The sequence below is a fragment of the Protopterus annectens genome, chromosome 10.part0, assembly GCF_019279795.1.
Source record: "Protopterus annectens isolate FY-2018-M chromosome 10.part0, PAN1.0, whole genome shotgun sequence".
NCBI classification, from domain to species: domain Eukaryota; kingdom Metazoa; phylum Chordata; order Ceratodontiformes; family Protopteridae; genus Protopterus; species Protopterus annectens.
The window spans coordinates 1,409,707,130-1,409,732,074 of NC_056744.1; the positions used below are offsets into that span (position 1 = coordinate 1,409,707,130).

A 24,945-nucleotide genomic window follows, 5' to 3' on the forward strand; every position below is an offset into this window, starting at 1 on the left:
TGTCCATCTGATCATCTCTGCTTTAAACAATTAAGAAATGCTACCAAAAAAGACACTCTTAGAGACAGAAAAGACTTCTACCTTCACCTCCAACAATCCAGTCAACAAACCCCACAAAAATTTTGGTCAGGAATAAACAAACTTCTTCAGCCAGGACACTCTACTACTCCCTCCCCCATCCGGTTTCAACCATGATAATTCCAACCAGATCCCTAATGCCTTTAACAACTACTTTACAGAAGCCATACAAACCCTAGCCAATTCCCCACCTCCCTCTTCCACTTCCCTGCCAAATACCTCCAAGTCTTCCACTCCTACCTTTCACCTACAACCTGTAAGTACATCTCTATTCTATAAACTACTTAAAAAACTGAAACCTTGTTCCCCATCGGCTGACCGTCTCCCATCTGAATACCTACAAATTGCCGCAAAAACTATACATTACCCCATATCTATCCTTATTAATAGAACTATTTCTGAAGGTAAAATTCCTACCATCTGGAAAGTATCCCACATCATCCCTCTTCATAAAGGTGGATCTTCTACTGAGCTTTCAAACTTTCGACCTATTGCCTTACTCTCCCCCATTGTCTAAGATAATGGAAAAATGTATTCATAAACAACTACTTAACCACCTATTACAAAATAACCTACTAGCAAATTGCCAACATGGCTTTAGACCATTCCACAGTACTACAACTGCCCTTCTATCCTTCAACGACTCTATAAATAAAAATCGTAACAATAACTCCTTCTCCTCTGCACTATTTATTGACTTGTCAAAAGCCTTTGACATGGTCAACCATGACTTACTTCTAAACAAACTAAATTCCTATTCTCTGAATCCACAAGCATTACAATGGTTTAGGGGATACCTTGCAAACAGACAACAAGCAGTACTTTGGGATAACAATCTGTCATTACTTCCAGTTAATGTTGGAGTCCCACAAGGCTCTATCTTAGGACTCCTTTTTTCCTTATTTATTAACGACCTTCACCTCAACATACCCCAAGCTACCTGTATTCAGTATGCAGATGACTCAACCTTAATATGTACTGCTAACAACCTAGCGTCCCTCCAGTCACTTACCCAAACTGTATTCCAAAATGTCGAAAACTGGTTTATGCAACACTGCCTCCTCCTTAATCCCAAGAAAACAAAACTACTGCTTTTTACTCCAACTCATAAATCACCCAATCCATTCTTCTCTATAACCTCTAATAATGGTACCAACATAATCCTAGATACTACCACCAGTCTACTAGGTGTTACAATTGATAATCGGCTTAACTACGATGTCCATGTTAACTCCACCATAAAGTCTGTTAACAAAAAACTTGGGAGACTCTATAGAATTAAACCCTTCCTTACCTCTTCAGCCAGGAAAACTATTGCCCAAACCCACCTCATTTCTACCCTCTTCTACGCCTCTGCCATTTATACTAACCTATCAAAAAACAACCTCTCCAAACTTTCCACCTGTTATAATAGCATAGCTAGATTCATCACATGCTCTTCCTTTAAAACTCACCACTGCCTTAACCTTAAACAACCACTGCCTTAACCTTAAACAACTAGGATGGCTAGAACTACAGAACCATATACTCTGTAAACAGTTACTTATCACTCAAAAGATCCTGTACTACCCCAATAATACCCCAATCCTCACTGATATAATTTCACCATATAAAAATCTAGCTACACTACGTTCTGCCAATACACTTCTGGTAACCTCGATCAAATCAAACAACAAAGCTGGTGACTCCCTTTTCTCTAATACTTCAGGTAAAAACTGGAATCTGCTCCCTCCTGAACTGTCTACCCTAGCTTCTACTTCTCTATTCAAAAAACATATTAAAGAACATCTTAAAACCCAGTGGCTCTGTCCTTGTACTAACCCAGACTGAAATCCTCTGCCCCTCCTGCTCAAACCCCTTTCCCCACTGCCTAACCTATGCCTCCAAACCTACTTATTGCTCATTTTTATATTAAGCATACAAACAAAACGATCTTACTCTGTTTTGCTCATATCTACTTTTGTGTGTAGAACAAGGTTTTTTTTTATTTAGCTTAACCTTTAGTATAATGTCTATAGTCCATAATTTTATTATTATATTTTTCATTTAACCAATGCTACCTCAGTAATGTTTTTATACATGTCTTTGTTACATACCGTTAACTTTGTTACTGTTCATGCTTGGAGCTTATCTCCCTGGGCCTCTACGGAAAATGGACATATATCCAGTTAGACTAGCCCGGTCAACAAATGTAAAACAAAATAAAAAAATTCCATTTGTGAGGGTCCATGATATTTCTGCTTAGATCGTCTGCCATAGTATTTTTCTTTCCCGGCAGGAATTGTGCTTGCAGGTGAACTTGATACATTAGAGCTGTGTTCCACAAGGTCATGGCTTGCCTGCATAGGGGATAAGAATGAGTGCCCCCCTTGCTTGTTTATGTACCACATTACTGTGGTGTTGTCTGTCTTTAGTAATAATTGTCCTGGATGCAGAAGGTCCTTGAAAGCTGTTAGGGCATTTTGAACAGCCAACATATCTTTTTGATTGATGTGAAAATGCATCTGGTCTGTGGTCCACTTGCCCTGAATGCATTTTCCTGCCATGTGTGCTCCCCAGGCGTAATCTGAAGCATCTGGTAGAGTTTGCCTGGCTGTGGGTTGGGTCAAAGGCTGACCCTTGTTTAGGTGTTATGCCTGTGCCCACCATCAAAACACATGTTGTAGGCAGGGAATCATTGGTATTACTACTTCTAAACTGTGAGAGTGTTGAATCCAAACACTTTTTAGGTACCATTGTAATTTCCTCATATGCAGTCTGGCATATGGTATTAGTAGTATGCAGGATGCCATGAATCCCAGGGCCTGCAGAATTTTTCTTGCAAGGAGATGGGACATTTTGCCAGTAATTGAAAATATTGAGTTAGTTGAACTTGTTTGTCTGGTGTGAGGTAAGCCATCTGGGCCGTTGTATTTAAGCTGGCACACAGGAATATAATCTGTTGCGAGGGCACTAGTTTTGACTTCTTTTCGTTTACTGTGTACCCTAGAGAAATTAACAACCTTTTTACAAATGCCAGATGCTGTAGAAGAATGTCCTTTGTCTCTGCTTGAATGAGGCAGTCGTACAGCTATGGATATATTTGAATTCCTTTTTGTCTGCAAAATGCAATTACTGGTGCCAGGCACTTTGTGAAGACCCTGGGCACAGTAGATAAGCCAAAGGGCAGTGCAGAGAATTGGTAGTGCATCGTACCAGCTTTGAATCTGAGGTATCTTCTGCAATTATGTCTGACAGGGACATGCAGGTATGCCTCTTTGAGGTCCAGAGTAACAAGCCAAGCCTTCTTGCCCAGCATGGGTAGAAGCTGCTGTAATGTCAACATTTTGAGTTTTGGAATATCCAGGTAAGTATTCAGAATTGAAAGGTCTAGTATGGGCCTCCAGGCCTTGTCCTTTCTGGGGACCAGGAAGAGTCTTGAGTAAAATCCTTGTCCTTGTTCCTGTTGTGGTACTTTTTGAATAGCTCTCATGTCCATGAGGGTTGAAATTTGTTTTTGTGCCTCTGCCCATTGATTTTGTGGCAGGTCTGGCATTCCTTTTAGCCTTGGTAAAGTATGAAAGTGGAACCTGTAACTTTGAGTCACAGTATTCAGAACCTATTTGTCTTGGGTGATTGTTTGCCAGTTTTGAGAAAAAAGTGCTAGTTTTCCCCCTAAGGGGGCTTCCAAAAGGGACGTGCTTGGCGTACGAAGAGGAAAGTCATTGTGACTGTTTCCTGTAAGGTTGAGACTTGTCCTCACCTCCTTTTGGGGTTGAGGTTGCCACTGTCATTGTCTGTTTGAGCCTTGGGGTTGAGATCTGCCTCTTGGGTGTCTGTATCTGCCTCTCTGTGGCCTGTCTGACACTGGAAAGGACCAATTCTTTGTTGGCCAATTTCTGCTAAACCCGGCTGTATCTGTAAGAAATCCTTGACTGTTTGCATAGATTTAGCTTTATCCTCCATTTTCTTTAACACCTCTTCTGCCTTAACACCAAACAAGGTATCATGCTGTAAAGGAGCATCCAATAATTTTGCCTTAACATGATCAGGTAAACTCTGTTCTTTTAACCAAGCATGTCTTCGAATCACAGAACCTGTAACTGCGGCTCTACAAGAGGCCTCTAAAAAATCAAAACCACATTGCAGAGTATGTTTTCCCACCTGTTCAACTGCATGCAATAAATCCTGCATTTCTTTACAATCAGGATCTTCTGAGCTTGCAAGCATTTTCTGTTTTAACTGAGCCATTAAATATTGTTGGTACTTAAGCATGTGAAACTGGCAATTTAAAGCTCTTACTGCTAAAGTTGCAGAAGTGTATACCTTCTTCCCCCATCTATCCAAAGCTCTGGAATCTCTGTCAGACGGTACTGGATTTTTTGCAATGGAAGCCTTAACACCTTTTGGACCCTGGGAAATAGTTTCTGGATCAGCAGAAGGGTTTTTGTAAAGAAACATGCGAGAGTCAGGGACTCTATAATATCTATCTGGCTTGGCTGGAGCAGGGGGCAAAGAATCAGGAGATAAGCTGGATTCAGAGAACACATCATCCACAATATCTAGCACAGGCGGAACAGCCAGGGGCCTGTGCTGAGGCAATAAAAGGAAATCCCTGAGCCTTTTCTTGGATTCTGAGTAATCCTGACTTTCCCAATGAAAACGCTCCCTCATGGTATGTAAAGTTTCCCCAAAAGAATAATCCTCAGGAGGAGAGGCTGAAGGGATAGATTCTTCAGCAAAAGAGTCCTCATAGGGGGGGGTAGAGAGTATCCCTGATCTGAAGAGGAATCAGAGGAAATGGAAACCTGATCAGAGGAATCATATTCTGTATCCTCCCTAAGCCTTTTCTCAGGAGGGGGATGGGAACCCCTGATTAGAGTAATGAGGTCTTCGGCCATTTTAAGCATCTGTTTCTTAGGCATGGAGGACTGTCCAGGAGAATGCTGTACTTGTTTCTTTGTCTTTAATGGTACCTTTGTATTGGCTATTATTATAATGGTAAGTTGTGAAGGTCTGAAAACACCCTCAGAAGCCGATGCCTGCTCAGTGGCTCCAGACCCATCGGAGGGATTAGTTTCCATAGGCCCAATACCTTGAGTTTCCAGAGGCCTAGTTGTCTCCATGTGGGAGTCGGAAGCGGCCTGTGGCTCTGAGGTAGTGGGTGTCAGGGGCTGCGAAAGCGCCTTACCGAGAACCGGCGACTGGCCTAGAAGAGGTTTCGTCAGTTTTGGACCTTGGATGCCTGTCTTTATCCTTGTCTTTGCAGTTTTTCGGTATTGAGGTCGTCAGTTGATCTGACGACATAGTATAACTGAACTTTCGGCCAAAGTAGTGCAAAGCAAAATCAAAACGTCTTTTTATAGTGCGTTTGTTAAATCTAGCAAAAAAACGACAACTAGTGACGTCGTGATCAGGGCCTAGGCATGGAATACAGTAAGAGTGGAAGTCCGTATGAGGTATTTGCTTAAGAAATATAATTATTAACTTTTTCTGACATCGGTCTGAGGCAAGAAAAAAGTTTCCCCAACGGGGTACTTAGCTTTATTGAAGACTTCGGATCTGAAATTCGACTTCGAAAATCTCAGGAGACGGCTGACCCGCACTTGCGAACTGCTTCTGTTTCTGGCACCGTGCGGCAAGAAAGACTGAAAAAAATGGCATCGGATGCATCTTATATACCCCTGCCGCACTGACATCAGGGAAGAAGCGACAGCAACCGACGCCGGACCAAGACTATGGAACTCTGGCTGACTGTAGGACCGCCTGACGGCAGGATAACCCAAGTGTAATGACTGCAGCAGTGTAACACGATGAACATTTAGTTCAGAAAAAAAGCAAATCCCAAGAAGGAAAGACATCCCATCAGTATCAGTAAGAAACTAAGGTCCCTCATAAAATCATCCACGGCTAACTTCGAAAGAAAAATAGCCAAGGATTCGAAATATAACCACAAAGCCTTCTTTATGTCAAGAATCTAAGTGGCAACTCGCAGATATGCTCTGAGTTCGTGTAAAATAGCACAAAATATACTGAACCTACTGATACTGCCAACATCCTGGCATACAGATTCAGTGCAAACTTCACCTCCCTCTCACCTTCAAAAGGGCCCACAACAATACCAGAAAAGTCTAGTGTCCTGGAAATCACAGAAGCATAGGTGAAAACAGCCCTTTCAAAAGCCAAAAACACAGCATCAGTGGGGCCAGATGGTGTCCCAGGCTGCGTCTTGCACAAACTACAGAACAAACTACCCCCCCACCTAAACACGCTGTTCAACCTCAGCCTCTCTACAGGCTACGTGCCCATAGAATGGCACACAGCAACGGTTATTCCGCTCCACAAAGGAGGGGCCACAACTGACCCTGGTAACTATCGCCCCATAAGCCTGACTAGCCTGGTCTGCAAGGCTATAGAGCGCATCATCATGGAACTCTAACAAAAACATTGGGGTCCTCCAAACACTTGACCCGACCCAGTTCGGCTTTGTTAAGGGCAGATCATGCCTACTAAACCTGGTTGACTTCTTCGAGACAGTCACCAAGGCCATAGATGAGGGAAAGGTGGTTCACACAGCCTACCTTGATCTCGCCAAGGCGTTCGACACCATTCCTCACTCGGGTATTATAGAAAAACTCACCAGCCTGAACATAAACCCCCTACGTCACAAAATGGGTTGCCAACTGGCTTACAGACAGAACTCACACGGTAAGAATAGCGGGCTCCAGGTCCAACTCTAAACCAATCACAAGTGGTGTCCTGCAAGGCTAAGTTCTGGGACCCCTACTATTCGGCATATATTTCTCAGAAGTACAGGCAAACACAGGAGGACTATGGCTAACCAAGTTCGCTGATGACTGCAAACTGGGAGCCATAAAGTACAGTTTTGTACCGACCATAAATGTAGACGTTCGAGTGTTCACCCTGCTGCAGTCATCACACTTGGGTTATCCTGTTATCAGGCAGTCCCACAGTCGGCCGGATTTCCAAAGTCTTGGTCTGATGTCAGTTGCTGTCACCTCATTCCCTGACATCAGTGCGCCAGGGGTACATATACTGCAACCGACGCCATTTTCTTCAGATTTTCTTGCCCCAGATGTCAGGTGCCCCCAAAAAGGTGATCCAAATTAGTACAAAATGGTGAGAACACTGTACAAACACAAAATCCCTTCAGCTATAAGCAAATACATCAGTAAGGCATAGCAGAGATTTAGCCAGTAGATGAGAGGGGTTGGAGGGAGGGTAACCTGGACTGCAGCAGGGTGAACACTCTAACATCTACATTTATGGTAGGTACAAAACTGTACTATGTTCATCGTGTTACCCTGCTGCAGTCATCACACTTGGGTTGAGTCCCAAAGCTAAGGTAGGGTGGAGGTATCAGAGGGTTAGTGGAGGCCATGAGGTCCTGCAGGACTGCAGTGGCGAAGCCCGTCCTGGACTTAGAATACAGAGGTAAGTGATAGTGTTTGGTGAAGGTATGTACAGAACTCCAAGTTGCAGCTTCTAAAATTTCCTTGGTAGGAACCCCCCTGAGAAAGGCTGTAGAGGTAGCTGTTTCCCTGGTAGAGTGGGATCTAATGGTAGGGGGGAACTGGTTTCCCATGATGGGTATAATAGAACCGTATGCAATGGCCTATCCATTTAGAAATGGTTTGTTTGGATATGGCCCTCCCTTGAGAAGCTGTAGCATAGGATACAAAGAGCTGGTCAGTTTTTCTGAAAGCCTTAGTTTTGTCCAAGTAGTAACGAAGCTGCCAGTGAATGTCCAAGGAATGCAGGAGTCTCTCACCTTTGTTCTGTGGATTGGGGAAGAAAGTGGGTAGGTGGATGGTTTGATTTAAAGCTACACTGGAAACCACCTTAGGCATGAAGGAAGGATTAGTTCATAGAGAAACTCTGTCTTGATGAAAAATGAGGAAAGGTTCCACTGCCATAAGTGCCTGTAATTCTGAGACTCTCCTGGCAGAAGTTATTGCCAGGAGCAGGGCAGTCTTCCAAGATAGGAACTGAAGGTCTGCAGAGAAAGCTGATTTAAAGGGAGGTAGCGTTAGTTTTTCCAGAACAAAGTTGAGGTCCCATGTTGGAGTAGGAGCTCTTCTAGGTGGTCTAATGTTTTTTGCCCCTCTGAGGAACTGCCTTAGAAGAGGATTTGAAAATAAAGGTGGATTCGTGTCGTAGTGAGCTGAAATAGCTGAAGCATGGATTTTAATTGAGGAAAAGGAAAGTCCTTTGTGCAACATCTCAGCTAAATACTGTAGAATGTGAGGCATATGAGGCTGAGTTGTGTCTTGGCCTTTAGCTTGGTTCCAAGCAGAAAACCTTTTCCATTTGTCCGAGTAAGCCTTCCTGGTGCTTGGCCTCCTGGCTTCCAGAATGACATCCAGTACTGCTTGTGAAAGAGGGGCTGGTTGGATGCTTAATTGATTTGCCATGCAGCCAGGTTTAAGGTTTTGAGCTGGCTGTATAGAATCTGTTTGTTTTGCTGCGTGAGCAAATGAGGTATTTGAGGCAATATTCATGGTGGGCTGTGAGCCATATTATTCAATAGCAGGTACCAGTGCGTGGCCAGTCTGGGGCTATGAGAATCAGTCAAGGTTTCTCCTTTTTGACCTTCAAAAGAACCTCTGTGAGAAGAGGTAATGGAGGAAAGGCATATGCTGTCAGGTTTTTCCAACTGAAGGAGAGAGCGTCCACTTTCCAAACTTGATGGTGGAATGTCCTTGTACAGAATTTTGTCAGTTGGTAGTTTTGAGGACTGGCAAACAGGTCTATATTTGGAAGGCCCCATTTTTGAGTTATCATTGTAAATATTTTTGGGTCTAGTTTCCACTCGTGGGGATCTTTGATGTTTCGGCTTAGGTCGTCTGACAATGTGTTTTTCTGTCCTGGCAGGAAATGAGCTTGTAACTGGACTTGGTAGGCCAGAGCTGTGTTCCATAAGATTATTGCTTGCCTGCAAAGAGGGTAGGAATGTGTGCCCCCTTGTTTATGTACCACATCACTGTGGTGTTGTCCGTCTTTATTGCAAGTTGTCCTGGCTGTAGTAGATCCTTGAAGGCTGTCAGAGCTTTCTGTACAGCTAGCATCTCTTTTTGATTTATGTGCAGTTTTCTTTGTTCTACAGTCCATAGGCCTTGGATCATTGCCCTGCCATGTGTGCCCCCCCAGGCATAGTCTGAAGCATCTGTTGTGATAGTTTGCCTGGTTGGGGGCAAGGTGAAAGGCTGACCCTTGTTGAGGTGACATGCCTGTGCCCACCATAGAAATTCCTGTTGAAGGCAGGGAATGAGAGATATCACTGTGTCCAAGCTGTGGCTGTGTTGAGACCATATGCTTTTTAGGTACCACTGTAATTTCCTCATATGCAGTTTTGCAAATGGTATTATCAGAATGCAAGATGCCATGAAGCCCAAAGCCTGCAGAATTTTTCTTGCAGTTAACTGGGTCTTTGTTGCCATTGTCCTGAAATATTGAGTCAGTTGAAGTTGCTTGTCTGGTGTAAGATAAGCCTTCTGGGCCGTTGTGTCCAAGCTGGCACCCAGGAATGTCATTTTTTGTGAGGGTACTAGTTTTGACTTCTTTTCATTTACTGTGTACCCCAGACAATTTAGTAGATGCTTCACAAAAGCCAGATGATGTAAGAGAATGTATTTTCTTTCTGCTTGGATGAGGCAGTCGTCCAGGTATGGATATATTTGAATTCCTCTTTGTCTGCAGTATGCAATTACTGGTGCCAGGCATTTTGTGAAAACTCTGGGCACAGTAGATAAGCCAAAGGGCAGTGCAGAGAATTGATAATGGGTTGAACCTGCAATGAAACGGAGGTATCTTCTGCAACTTTGTCTGATAGGGACATGCAGGTATGCCTCCTTGAGGTCCAACGTTACCAGCCATGCTTCCTTGCCCAACATGGGAAGTAGCTGCTGTAGTGTTAGCATCTTGAATTTGGGGACTTGTAAGTGTTTAGAGTTGAAAGGTCCAGAATTGGTCCCCAAGCATTGTCCTTTCTGGGTACTAGAAAGAGCCTTGAGTAAAATCCTTGGCCTTGCTCTTGAGTTGGTACCCGCTGAATGGCTCTCATGGTCATGAGAGCTGTAATTTGTTTTTGAGCCTCTGCCCTTTGATTTTGTGGCAGGTTTGGCATTCCTCTTTTCATTGGTAAGGTGTGAAAGTGGAATCTGTATCCTCTTAAAATTATGTCTAGGACCCATTTGTCCTTTGTGACCATGTGCCAGTTGTCTGCAAATAGTGCTAGTTTTCCCCCCAAGGGGACTGACAAAAGAGCTTTGTTTGGCCAGCTGAGGTGCAAGTCATTGAGTTTGCCTTCTGGTGGATTGAGACCTGTCTTCTCCTCCCTTCTGGGTTCTAGTGCCACATTGGCGAGGTTTATACTGGGCTTGTGGTTGTCCTCTGCCCCTTGGTCAGCTGTATTTACCCCTCTGAGGTCTGTCAGTGGCTAGAAAGGACCAATTTTTTGTTGGCCAGTTTCTGCTGAATCGAGGGGTTTGTACTTGTGGGAAATCTTTGACTGTCTGCATTGATTTCGCCTTATCTTCCATTTTCTTTAAAACTTCTTCTTCTTTAACTCCAAAAAGAACATCCTGCTGTAAGGGAGCATCTAGTAGTTTTGCTTTAACATGATCAGGCAGACTTTGTTCCTTTAACCAGGCATGTCTACGTATAGTTATACAGTGCCAGCTGCTCTGCAGGAGGCCTCTAAAGAATCAAACCCACATTGTAAGGTATGTTTGCCCACCTGCTCGGTGGCGTGCAACAAATCCTGTACTTCTTTCAATTCAGATTGTTGAGGGAGGGAGGTTATCTTTTGTTTTAACTGAGAGATCAGAAATTGCTGATACTTAAGCATATGAAATTGACAATTTAGTGCTCTCACAGCTAATGTGGCTGAGGTGTAAACATTTTTCCCCCACATGTCTAGTGCTCTAGAATCCCTTTCAGAAGGTACTGGGTTTTTAGCCATGGAAGCCTTATCCCCCTTGGGACCCTGGGAGATGGTCTTTGGGTCAGCTACTGGGCTTTTGTAAAGAAATTTGTGGGAATCAGGAACTCTGTAGTATCTGTCAGGCTTGGCCGGAGCAGGAGGTAGATAGTCTGTGTTGAAAATGGATTCTAAATAGACATCATCCACAATGTCCAAAACGGGAGGGATGGCTAGAGGCCTGTGTTGGGGGAATAAGAGAAACTCTCTGAGCCTTTTCTTGCAATCAGAGTAATCCTGACCTTCCCAGTGAAAATGTTCCGTCATAGTGTGTAAAGTTTCCCCAAAAGAGTAGTCTTCAGGAGGAGAAGCTGAGGGAATAGAATCCTCAGCATCAGAATCTTCATAAGGAGAGAAGGAATAATCTTGGTCCTCAGAGGAATCCAAAGAAATAGACAGTTGCTCAGAGGAAGCAGAATCTTCCTCTTGTCTAGGCCTTTTGTCAGGAGGAGGCTGAGAACCCCTGATAAGAGAAGTCAAATCTTCAGCCATTTTGAGCATCTGTTTCTTAGGCATAGGGCCTTGAACAGGAGAATGAAGTGTAGTCTTTTTTGATTTAGAAGTAGTCTTCGACTTGGAAAACGTTTTGACTGTAAGAGTCATCGGTCTGAATACACCTTCAGAAACCGATGGCGTTTCTGAAGCACTGACGTCCTTGGAAGGTAAATCGTCGGAAGGGCCTGAAGTTAAAGGTTGCGTCGGCCTAGTACATTCCGTCAAAATATCAGTAGCGGTCTCGGGTTCCTGAACTGCAGTAGTCAGGGGCTGCGTCGGAGCCTCACTGATAACCGGAGGCCGGATCAACCGAGGCCTCGGAATTGGGCTTAGGCCTGGGCTGTCGGTCCTTGTCCCTGCGCTTTTGTGCACGCCGGTAGTCGGTAGCTCAGACGGCATGTTATAGTTAAATTTTCTACCAAAAAAGTGTTGTGCGAAATCAAATCGTCTTTTAATAGTACGCTTATTAAACCTAGCACAAAAACAACAAGAAGTGACGTCGTGATCAGGGCCTAGGAAAGGTATACAATAAGAATGAAAATCCTTATGAGGTATTTGCTTCCCACAAGAAATACAATTGTTAACTTTTTCTGACATCGGTCTGAGGCAAGAATAGTTTCCCCAACGGGGTACTTAGCTTTATAGAAGACTTCGGTCTGAAATTCGAATTTGACAATCTCAGGAGTCGGCCGACCGACACTTGCAAACTGCTTCTGCTTCGGGCACCACGCGGCAAGAAAGACTGAAGAAAATGGCGTCGGTTGCAGTATATGTACCCCTGGCGCACTGATGTCAGGGATAAGGCAACAGCAACCGACATCGGACCTAGACTTTGGAAATCCAGCCGACTGCGGGACCGCCTGACGACAGGATAACCCAAGTGTGATGACTGCAGCAGGGTAACACGAACATCTGACTCTCCAGCTGACAAGGACATCCTTTAAAAAGGCCTAACTGAGACAGACACCTGGTGTCAAAGTCATGGCCTCAAGCTAAATGCCAAAAAATACATAGTCATCCCGTTTGGGGAAAAACAAAACACCCACGAATTACCACACAGGTGGCAGCCCCCTTAATACAGAAGAGGTAATAAGAGATTTGGGGACCCAGGTAGATAGTAATCTCTCCTTTGACAATCATATTGCCAAAGTAGTTAGGAAATCCTTCTATGTGGCCCATCTAATTACTAAGGGGTTCGCATCTAGAAATAAAGAGGTTATAGTGCCCCTCTACAAGTCACTCATCAGACCCATCAGGGAGTACAATTCCCCATTTGGGATGTACCTCACAAGACACTTCCAACAGCTGGAAAGACCACAAAAACACCTCACCAAGAGGATTACTGGCCTCAAACATATGTCCTATGCAGCCCGACTGAAAAAACTCCAGCTGTACTCAGTGGCATATCTCTTACTCAGAGGTGATCTCTGCCCGACTTACAAAGCTATGTCCAACTCAGAATTGATGGACATGCTGCACCTAAAGAAATCCAAGTCACTGCGAGCTATGCACTCTACTGAGCTAAACCTTGCCACAACAATAAACAGAACATGCTGGAGGGATAGATTCCTGTCACAGAGACTCCCCATGCTTTGGAACAAAATTTCTAACTACATTAGGCAGAGCCCCTCTCTAACACTCTTCAAGAGAAGCCTTGATGAGTGGATGGGTAACAGAAAATACACCTCGGGATCACTTCAATGGCTCTGCTTGAGAAAGGCTCAGTTAATCAATGGGGTGGCGAAAGCCAACACACTCTAGCTAGGCTTAAATATGCCCTCGGGCAGATAGCCTGGTACCTACCTATTAACTTATGAACCTAGAGTATAGAGGGGGACATTTATATGCAGTGATCTTAAGGTGTAATCCAAGTCAAAGCATTTTCAGGTAACTCAACCTTGATCACTGCAGACTTACTTACCTCACACCGACAGTTAATTCAAACATTATGACTGATTTGCAGAAAAACAGAATATTAGCACCAGTAACAATGACAAACTGCTATAAAAGAGTTGACTTGTGTCTGTATTTTGAAAGAAAAAATCCTTTTTTTAAATTAAAATATGTTTTGCCATACTGCAGAACTGCAAGGATTAGTTAATATTTTCCCTGATACTGTCATAAAAATAAACTGCACTATAACCAAAGATACAAATGTTTAGAGATAACCCACAAACCCACATTTGACCTTTCTGTCCTCAAGCTGCAATCCATTTGACTTCTTTGCTCTTAAGCATATGACATTAACTCTTTTTAAACACAGTTTCTAATACAATATTGTAACTGCAAAAAGAACAAGATTTCTCTTCCACTAGGAAGTATCAAACAGCTTCTCTGAAATCTAAAGCAACATTTTAATATGAAGTCACTAATCAACAAAGCTACTCGCGTCTAAAATAAAACTCAAGAACCAAAGTTTCAAAGAGTATAAAACAGTGAAAATAGGCCTTCCAGTTTTCTAAGTACTGTCATGTCTGTCATTTGTTTTCAAAAAAATATACAGCAATATCCTCTTTATCAATGTAAGCAACAGTAAAATAATATTTCAATTTATTGCAGATTAAAAAAAAAAAAAAAAATCCCAGATTCTACTGTGTGGAAAACCCCAGGCTACAATTACACCCAGGAGCAAAAAGTTTTATATGTTACTTCAAACATTAAAACTGCTACAAAATTTAGAAGAATGAAACAAAAGCACACTGTCTCATTCCAGAGTTCATCTGTCTCTCGTATGCTGAGAAATACTTCCATATAATATTAAAAAATGGAAACAAAACACTTGATTCTCAAGTTACCTGACAGCCTCTTTTTTCAATTTCTCTGATACACTTTTCGATCAGCAAGGGAACCATTAATCCAGCATTCTCTTTTTCAACCACTTTACACGCCTCTACACCAAACACTACAGGTTCCCGGTCTGTACCCGGGCTATCCAGTGAGTTCTCCCACTGCTCCATCAGAGTGAGTTTCACATAAATTAACCCCCTGGGTTCCAATTTGACAGCCAACTGGTGCATTTTTATTACTCTGAAAAGAGTAGGAAGTACCACAGTACCATGGCAACAAACACGGTTCTTGCGAGGAGTGGGTTCCCAACTGAAAACTACTAATTTTAAGTGCTGTGCATTCTCCAGTTCTATATTGAAGGTGTGGTCCATGTCTAAAAATGTTGTCCTGCAAGTAAGTAAGGCTGTCCTAGCTTTATTTATAGAGTCTACCTGGATGGCACAGAAGACATCCCTAGAGTCCATCCGTGGTGGCTTTAGATCCTCAGCTCCATAAAAGTGCACACTCATGAGTCCAGAAATATAATGAGAACATTTTGGCTGATCAATGAAGCTGTAGTGTCTGAATGCATCAATGTCTATTTCGGTACCTTGAGGTTTATGACTGTTGCTTACAGGTTCCTCCTTTCCTCGGACAAACTTACCTTCACAGCTATGCTTGCCTGATTTAGCTACAAGTTCTGGGGAGTCCCAATCACTGAGATAACCACCTTTGCTAGCAGATTTTGAGCCCCCTGTATGTTTCTTCTTATAGCAGCTGTGCTGAGATACGACACTACTGTCCAGGTGGTAACGGCTTATAACATTCCTGCTAGCAGCACCTGTGTTTCCAGCTGGTGACAAAGACCCATGGCTTGATTCCTGTCCATTGTGGCTTTTACTTTTAGATAACACAGAGTGATTATCTGTACCATTATGGCTTGCAGTTCCTTTGACGCTCAACTTACGGCTTAGTTCAGGCAGTTTCTTCATCTTCATGGAGAGTTTCCTCACAGTTCTTGGAGATTTTATCTTCTCTGGCAAGGACCAGTTTATTGACCCTACTTTTTTCGAAGGATTAGGACTGGAAGGTGGTGGAAATGCTGCTGCAGAGTCCGTTCCATTTGAAAGATATGTACCAGGAGCCGCTAAAGATAAAGAAACATCATGCATTAAGTACTGATTGAAAAGGTCTCATTTTTTACAAAAACAAGTCACAGAGAAGTAGTAGTAATTGCTACATGTCTCAAAAAATGTAACTAAAGCATTTCAACATGCTACCCGATTATACAAACTGAATACAAACCTACCAAATACCAGCTGTTTGCCCAGCACTGAACAGCATGTCAAAGTGCAGTTTCGATGGAAGGGATAAGAATGCCAAAACAACTTTCAGAAAGTCATATCTATGACTCCCTTTAAAGGGAGATTTGAATTACTAAGGCTGGCTTGCCATGTCATTATAAAATGTCATGTCAACCACTGGGCAACAATAATGCATTGTTCCCCAGTATGGTTATCAACTGGTGTGCATTCTATATAGTCTGTATGACCTCACTGGTCTGTGAGGGTTTTCGATGGGTTGGCCAGTTTCAACCCACATCTCACAGACATGCTATAAGTAAACCTGGCAATCTTCCAAACTGCCCACAAGTGTGTGTGTTTTTATATATATATATATATATATATATATATATATATATATATATATATATATGTGTGTGTGTGTGTGTGTGCAAATCTATGAATCCTGGGACAGACGGTTATCCCCGAGCCTGAAATGAAAGGAATTGAACAGGGAATGACAGAATGAAAAGATTATATAATAGCTAGACAACTATAAATCACTGCATACTAAACTGTCTATTAATGGAACGCCCCAAGAATTTAGTCATGAGGCATAGTGAAGCCACTTTTAAGCCACCTTTTTTTTTTTTTTGAAAAAACAGGAAAAACATTAAAGTAAAAAAGCTTACCATGTCTCCATAAACAAATGGCATATTACTATAGGGCAATGCTTATTACAATAAAAATCAAGGGATGCTGCCATCAGCAACATCAATGCATCAAAATGACTACACCAATCACTGCATACACACAAAAGTGGGTACACACAATGAAGACTAATGCTAGGGGGAAAACACAATCTGACCCTTTTTCTTCACCATACCTTATAATTCTAAGATAAATATGAAAGACTCCTTCCCAAAACCTAAAACCATTTCATTTGTACCTACAAGTATTCATTACAAACTTCTCAGGTCTACAACACTATTAACACATTCATCAATGTATGCACAGTGCTTACTTTTGGCTGGCACCAGCATTCTGCTAGGTAGAATCAGTAGCACTGTGGGATGCTTGTTTCAATGGGGTGCGACTTTTAAAAAGTCACAGCTGAAAATATGAAGTACTTTTAATGAATGCTGAAGTTAAGAGTAAGCACATATGAGTCAGCCTGCCTAATAAAACAAAAATGGTATCAGCATGCCACATATGTGAAACACCTGGCTTACAGTACAGTGAACCAATAGAAAACAGAACATACATGTTCAACTGTCACCCCCCTCTGTATGGCATCCTGCTACACTTTCACTGTACAAGTGTAAAGCATAAAGCTGACTTCAAAACATTCTGCATTTAACATGCTACATTCATACTATGCATTTCATACTTCTTTTAGATAAAATGGTACAAAATAATTGGCAACCAAAAAATGCCTCAACAAATCAAGTGATAGTGCTCAGAAAAATACAGTCAAGCTTTTCTAAAACAAATTAAAACTCCTGAACGCAAATGGCCTTCATTTCCAATCTAAACAAGTAGCAAAACCGTTAATATAGCAGTTTAAGCTTGCTGGAAAGCTACAACTGAACATATCACCACATGTAACCTTGGCCCACAAATCAGACTTCACTGTCTGAAGCTCTGCACTCCATACTCCATTACCTATAAAAAGTTTTCATTTGAGGCTATGACAGTTTCAAAAATAAAAATCACTCATCAGCATTAACTTGTGCTCAGGTTTCATGTCAACATTGGGTGTGCAAGCCTCTTTAAACACTTCTTTACCAGAAGAGTTTCCCACATTAAAATACTACCTAAGAGACCAATGAAAGCATTTTATGATTTTCGACAGCAACATATTAATGGACATTTTGTATGGATAACAGACATAACTGCAACATAAAAAAAGCAATTATATAATCTTGAAACATGTCAAAGCAAAAAAAATATTTAACTCTCAACACGACACCTTGGTTTCTTTTTATTTCCACTTGATAAAGACAGCTCCTTATGGCACTATAACGTATCAGCTGTTTTATTTAACCAAGTGACTTGCCAGTTAAGACAGGCGTGTTTTGAAATTGCAGGGTGTGAGAAATAAAATGATAGTAATATTGATTGATAGTGACGGGATAAACTAAACATTGTCCACCATTTATACCTACTTTTGTATTTCCATTCATAAAGTCATAGAAGAGTTACACAAAATATATGGCATACGCTGGTGAGATTAAAAAAATCATCACTGTTGAACTGAACACCCTAACACTTGAAATATTTGTCATTATTACGTATACTATTTCCAAAGTTACATTAAGACAGCGCCAACTAACTGATCTACAATTTTAATTCACACTACTACTGAACACTTGGATGATGATGGGAGAAAACTGGCCTTCTCTACGTAATTTATACACTTTCACAGAAAGTGAATTATACAGATATGCAAAATATTTCACATAAACAAAGACAGAGAACATCTTAAAAGCAGTCCCTTGTAGTCAGATGAAACCTGATGCATATCAGTTCTCAATCTGCATTACTATAGAGCAAACTGGCTGACTTAAACATACACAGCATCACTGAACATTCAGATGAGCCTGGAGAAAACTATCACTTGTACCTGCACTATAACTTGCAGCTTCATAGATAACTGAATTGTGCAAATACTCACATTTTCAGATAAAATAAACATATTAAAATGAATCACTTCTACTCAGATGAGATCTCTAGCCTTGCTGAACAAAAGTGCCACTGATACTGTGAGTCTAGCTTATATAGTTTCTAACATACAGAAAGTGGTCTGCGATAAATTACAGAATAAATTATATGCAGAATGTTCTTGTGACACAATATTGAAAAAAATACTGGTCCTTTTATCCTGATTTTTTAGAAAATGCTCAAGAATCATGCTAAGGATATACTTAAGGTTATCAGGATACAATGTACCACAGCTGCTACTTATGTAAAGACAATTACTAATGGAGCAGCACATACAAACTCATTATTTACTTTATGAATTTTACCACTTTAAATCTTAAAGCAAAGTAGCTTTACATATCAAAATCAATATGCACAGTAAATAAATCTATATAACCCAAAATTTTCTCTAAAGATGTCACCATATGCAATAACTGTGAAAGGAAAACACAAAAGCAGTCCGGAGTCCATGAAGCGGAGATGGTCAAACCCTGGAATGCTGCACCATCATTTCCTCAGTTTCCAGCAATCCCTTATGCTCAATGATGCATTATGCTTTACCACAGGGTCTTAAATCCATGAAGGTTCATTCACCATTTATGCATCTAGGACTGAAAAGTTCTCTTTTCAGCTCCCTTCATGTCTCCTCTCCAACAGTCTATATTCCTCTTTAATGCTTGCCCCCACATTGGTACCCTGTGCAGTTTATTAAAGTCATGACCTCTTTCATCTTTATTCTTATTTTTAAAAAATTTGTTCCTGATGCCGCAGTTCTCACTGTTTTATCCATTTTGACAGCTTTGCGTTGAACGCCTTTCTGTAGCCTGCATTCCAATTTTGTGAGTATGCTTGTCAGAAACATACAAAACAAATGAAACCTTCTCCGTTCTCTATTTAATGGACAGTGAATCGAATTCTCTGAATCTACTTCCTACTCAAATTATGAACACCAGCATTCTAGTGACTAACCAGTGGATATATTCCTCCCAAACACATTTTCTTCCTCACTCTTATTCATGGCAAGTTCACAAAGCCTGTGCATTTACAATAAAACATCCTCCCCAAAATCTAAAATTATTCAGCCCCAAACTATGCAATCTTGCTTTTAGGAGCACTAACTCATAAACGTGACTGCTGAGTACGTGTAGTCCATCATAAATTTTCCTGGCACCTTCATATCTGCAGCCCTGTACGACTATGGTAACAAAACCGGCAGTACCAGTGAAATCACTCTTAGGACAAAGTGATTAGATAAGAAAACAAACCAAAGAAGTGATACCACTGCTGGAATGCAAGTCTTTAATATCAAGAGGTTAAAAGCAAGATAAAATAATAAAATGAGAAGCGTTTTCAGCATAAAGCCTTCTAGTCTCAAGCAGTGAGTGCAGCATTAAATGGGGGCATTAACCAATCATAATCATCTCCTCAGGCGATGCCTCCTTAACATAGGTTTAAGGGGAAATAACTCATTCAGTACTGGATGTTTATCAGCCCTTAAATCAGCTATCCATTTATTCTCTTCAAGCTCAGTAAATTCCTTAATATTTCTTCCTCTTGGATTACTGTACACCTGTTGCAATACCATAAATCGAAAGTTATGTCCAGGATTTGAAATTATATGTTTACTTAAGGCATTGGTGGATACTTTGCTTCTAATATCCCTCAAGTGTGCTTGAATTCAGGTTTTAAATGGGCAGTTGGTTTTACCCACATAAAAACTTGCACATACTGTACATTTTCCCACATAGACTATGTTCTTAGTCTGACAGTCAACATAAGCTCTAGTTGCATAGTGTCTGCCTTTCGCAGGATGTTCAAACAATCCATCAGATAGTTTAAAGCTGCATATGCTGCAGCGTCCACACCTGAATGTACCTGTTTTACTGATCACAGGGATGTTTTTCTTAGGAAATGAATCCTTACAAAGTTAAAGATTTGGTTTGTTCTTATAGCAAAATCTAGGTACATCACATATGATTCTCCATATGTTTTCATCTGCTATCAACATTTGCCAGTTCTTGCTTATGACATTATGAATGGAAGCAATGTTGCTGCTGAATGTTAATGTGCATCTCATACTGCAGTATGATTCATCTCTTTGTTTATTCCCATTCTGGGGTCCCCTATGGAAGTATGGTTTGCCCTTGGTGCTTTGTAGCTGTAAGGCTTGACATGCTATCATATTAATTTCACCATCTTTATAGCCTCTTCCTGACAACTCTTTCTTTGATTCAAGTGCATCCCTTTCATAAGTTCATAGATAGGTACTAGACTATCGGCCCAAGGGCCTACGTAAGCCTAGCCAACAAGGTTCCCTGGCTTACACCACCCAAGAAAGTTATTTTCCTGTGCCACTGTCGAGCAGAGACACAGAAGTGATCCCTGGGGTGTATTTCCCATTTCCCATCCACTCATCAAGATTTTTCTTGAGGAGTGCTAATGAAGAACTTTGCTTGACACAGATGGGTAGCCTGTTCCAGAGTATGGGAAATCTCTGGGACAGGAATCTATCCCTCCAGCATGTCCTGTTTATTGTGGTGACAAGGTTTAGGTCCCCAGAGCGTAGCGTGTAGCTCGGAGGGATTGGGATTGCTTTAGGTGTAGCATGTCCAACAGCTCTGGGTTTGACATAGCTTTATATGTTAGGCAGAGATCACCTCGGAGTAGGCGTTTTTTGAGACTGTCAGTGTAGGGCATTTGTTTGAGGCCAGTAATCCTCTTTGTGAGGCACTTCTGTGCCATTACATCTGCTGCAGATGTCTTGTGAGGTACACTCCAAAAGGGGTGTTGTACTCTATAATGGGTCTAATGAGTGTCGAGTAGACGGGAACCTCTGTAGAATATGAACGGCCAAAGTATGTGCTTAAGGAAATTGAGTATGTGACAATCTGCATGCATTAAGATGGACTTTGTACTGCAAACTCAGAGTAAACTGTGAATAGTGGAAAAGTACTGAAAAACAAGAGCCTGCCTGAAAGCAGGAAGTGTGCCTTATATGGAAGTGCATCCGATTTTCTTCTTCTACCTACAGATGTAGTAATGTGAACTGCTGTAAGCCTACGGGTAAACCACTGATTGGTTAATTGTCTTTTGTACTAATTTAAATGGTCTAGTTTATATTTTTGTACTGTCAGCAGTATTACCAGCATATAAGCTTATGCATTCCTTTTTTCAGGGAGTGTTCCTGGCACTTTCCATGAGGCTCCCACGCGTGTGTAATAAATACCACTGAAAGAGAGGAAGAAGAGTCTTGTCTTCATTTAAGGTAAAATGCTAAATGCAACACCTCTTTTTTCCTGGATGAGAACCCTTTTATGATGAGGTGTGCCACATAGAAGGACTTCCTGACTACTGTGGCGATGTGACTATCAAAGGAGAGACTACTGTCCCACCTGGGTCCCAAGGTCTCTTATCACACATTCGGTGTTAAGTAGACTGCTGCCTATGTGGTAGTTCATGGGTACAGAGTTTTTGCCAAAGAAGATGACACTGCACTTTTTGGCACTGAGCTTGAGGCCATGGCTCTGACACCAGGCATCTTTCTCAGCGAGGCCCTTCTGTAGGATGTCCACATCATTTGAGGACTTGACTATGGCTCCTAGTTTGCAGTCATCTGCGAACTTCGTTAGCCAGAGGCCTTCTGTGTTAGCCTGTACTTCAGAGAAGTAGATACCAAGCAGAAGAGGTCCCAGGATGGAACCCTGTGTACTCCATTTGTCACCGCTTTGAGGTCAGATTTGGAGTCTGCAACTTTTACAGTGTGGGTTCTGTCAGTGAGCCAGTTGGCAACCCATCTTGTGACGTAGGGATTTATACCTAGTTTAGTGAGTTTAGCTATAATTCCAGAATGGGAGATGGTATCGAAAGCCTTGGCGAGGTCAAGATAGGCTGTGGGAACCACCTTACCCTCATCTACGGCTTTTGTGACTGCCTCAAAGAAGTCGATCAGGTTCAGGAGGCATGATCTGCCTTTCACAAGAAATGGGTGGGATCCAGACTTTAGAGGTTACCAGTGTCTTTGTTTATGAGTTCCATGATGATACGTTCCATGGCCTTGCAGACCAGGCTCGTCAGGCTAATAGGGCGATAGTTCCTGGGATCAGTGGTGTCTCCCCGTGTCTGGAGTGGGATAACTGTTGCTGTGCACAATAGACGTCATCTTTGGTATTTAGTCTGGATTGCTATAGGAATTTGTTCTTAATGACCTGTGGAAATATGTGCTTAGGATGCATACTAGTTCGATGCAAAGAGTTGTTCTTCCAGCATTCCTTCCTATAAGTACTGGTCTCTATGTTTCCATCAGTGTCCTTCAATATAGTTACATCTAGGAAATCAATCCAGATTCAGATGTTCGGACATCAAAACCAAATAAATCAGTGGTGTTTTTTTTAGGTAATCTATGAACATACTGAGTTGCACTTCGTCACTCCCCCAAGGAAAAAAATATCAACACATCTCCTATAATACAGTAAACGTCTCCTCCATTGATTAGTATCTTTAAATATAAAATCCATCTCCCATTGTGCCATATATATAGTGACAAAGTGCAACTCAATATGTTCATAGACTACGTAAAAAACACCACTGATTTTTTTGGACTTTGATGTCCGAACATCTGAATCTAGGATTGATTTCCTAGATGTAACTATATTAAAGGACACTGATGGATAGGAAGGAATGCTGGAGGAACAACTCTTTGCATATAACTAGTATGCATGCTAAGCAAATATTTCCACAGGTCATTAAGAACAAATTCCTATGGCAATCCAGACTAAACACCAACGATAACGTCTATGAAAGGGATGCACTTGAATCAAAGAAAGAGTTGTCAGGAAGAGGCTATAAAGATGGTGAAATTAATATGATAGCATGTCAAGCCTTACAGCTATGAAGCACCAAGGGCAAACCATACTTCCATAGGGGACCCAGAATGGGAATAAACAAAGAGATGAAGCATACCCCAATATGAGATGCAATAACTTACAGCAGCAACATTGGCTCCATTCATAATTTAAAAGCAAGAACGGCAAATGTTAATAGCAGATGACAACATACGGAGAATCTTAGGTGATGTACCTATAGATTTTGCTATAAGAACAAACCAAATCTTAAACTTTGTAAGGATTCATTTCCCAAGAAAAATATCCCTGTGATCAGTAAAACAGGTACATTCAGGTGTGGACGCTGCAGCATATGTAGCTATATACTACCGGATGGATTTTTTGAACATCCCGTGACAGGCAGACACTATACAACTAGAGCCTATGAAGACTGTCAGACTAAGAACATAGTCTATGTGGGAAAATGTACAGTAATGTGCAGGTTTTTATGTGGTACAACCAACTGCTCATTTAAAACCCGAATTCAAGCACACTTGAGGGATATTAGAAACAAAGTATCCACCAATGCCTTAAGTAAACATATAATTTCAAATCCTGGACATAACTTTCGATTTATGGCATTGCAATGGGTATACAGTAATCCAAGAGGAGGAAATATTCAGGAATTTACTGAGCTTGAAGAGAGTAAATGGATAGCTGATTTAAGGGCTGATAAACATCCAGTACTGAATGAGTTATTTCCCCTTAAACCTATGTTAAGGAGGCGTCGCCTGAGGAGATGATTATGACTGGTTAATGCCCCCATTCAATGCCGCACTCACTGACTGAGACTAGATCTGAAGAATGCGTTATGCTGAAAGTGCTCATCTCATTTTATTATTTTATCTTGTTTTTAACCTCTTGATATTAAAGACTTAAATTCCACCTGTGATATCACTTCTTTGGTTTGTTTTCTTATCTAATCACTGCAGGACTATAGTGTCACCAGCAGATGAACCGATCTTGTAATTAACCTAATAGGTGCCCTCTTTGCATTGGTTAACGTATGTCTGACTGCTGAGAAATTTTTAAGTGCTTTCTGGAAGACATCTGCAAGATGGTTTAAGTAAGGTAACTACAAAAGCTTTGATTCTGTGAGGCAAAATCATAACAACACAGTCTATGATTTTCACCCATTCCCTCCCTGTATCTGGCAAAAGCAACAATGAAGGATGCTAGGGGGTACAAAATGAAGCACCTCTTATTGGGATAGTAATAAAGTTGTTGGCAGACATCCATAGTATGGAGAATAAACTCTCCAGGTTTCAAGTGTACTTAAAGAAGATTGATGAGTGGGTAGAATGGCTGAGATTCTGAACAAAGTGACGTCTAGTATAAAGTAAGGGTTAGTACCACTCAAATCCAGTTTTTGTGAAACATCAGGTAAGAAAAGTGAAAAGAATGCCAGAAACTCAAAACGGCTTCCTTTATGCTTGATAAAATGAAAACTGGATGGGATTTCAATTTGTTCAAATTACTCCGATGAAGATGAACTTTCTGATTACCATTCTTATAGAAATTCAATGTCAGTGCAGCCTGTCTGCACACTGGCAGAGATGTAATTTGCATAGTTTTCACCTAAGTTATGAAACAGTAGAAGAATCGGTATGCTCACCCCACCCCTCCAGGCAAAAATGTTTTCTTTTATGGGTTTCATTCAGCTGAAACTGGACAATATATTACATTTGCTTACTAACAGAAATAGACAAGTTTTTCTGTTTTGCCTTAATTATTTTAATATCCGACCTCTCCACCTGCC

The 24,945-nt window shown here is 41.4% G+C and overlaps 1 protein-coding gene across 2 annotated transcripts in view; it reads right to left on the bottom strand.

The window, feature by feature from the left end:
- Nucleotides 1-24,945, bottom strand: part of SYDE2 (synapse defective Rho GTPase homolog 2) — an 862,822-nt gene that overhangs the window by 539,857 nt on the left and 298,020 nt on the right. For both annotated transcript variants that reach the window (XM_044086034.1, XM_044086035.1), the window contains exon 3: nt 14,350-15,467. In XM_044086034.1, coding sequence (XP_043941969.1) covers nt 14,350-15,467 — 1,118 coding nt within the window. The remainder of the gene's footprint in view (nt 1-14,349; nt 15,468-24,945) is intronic.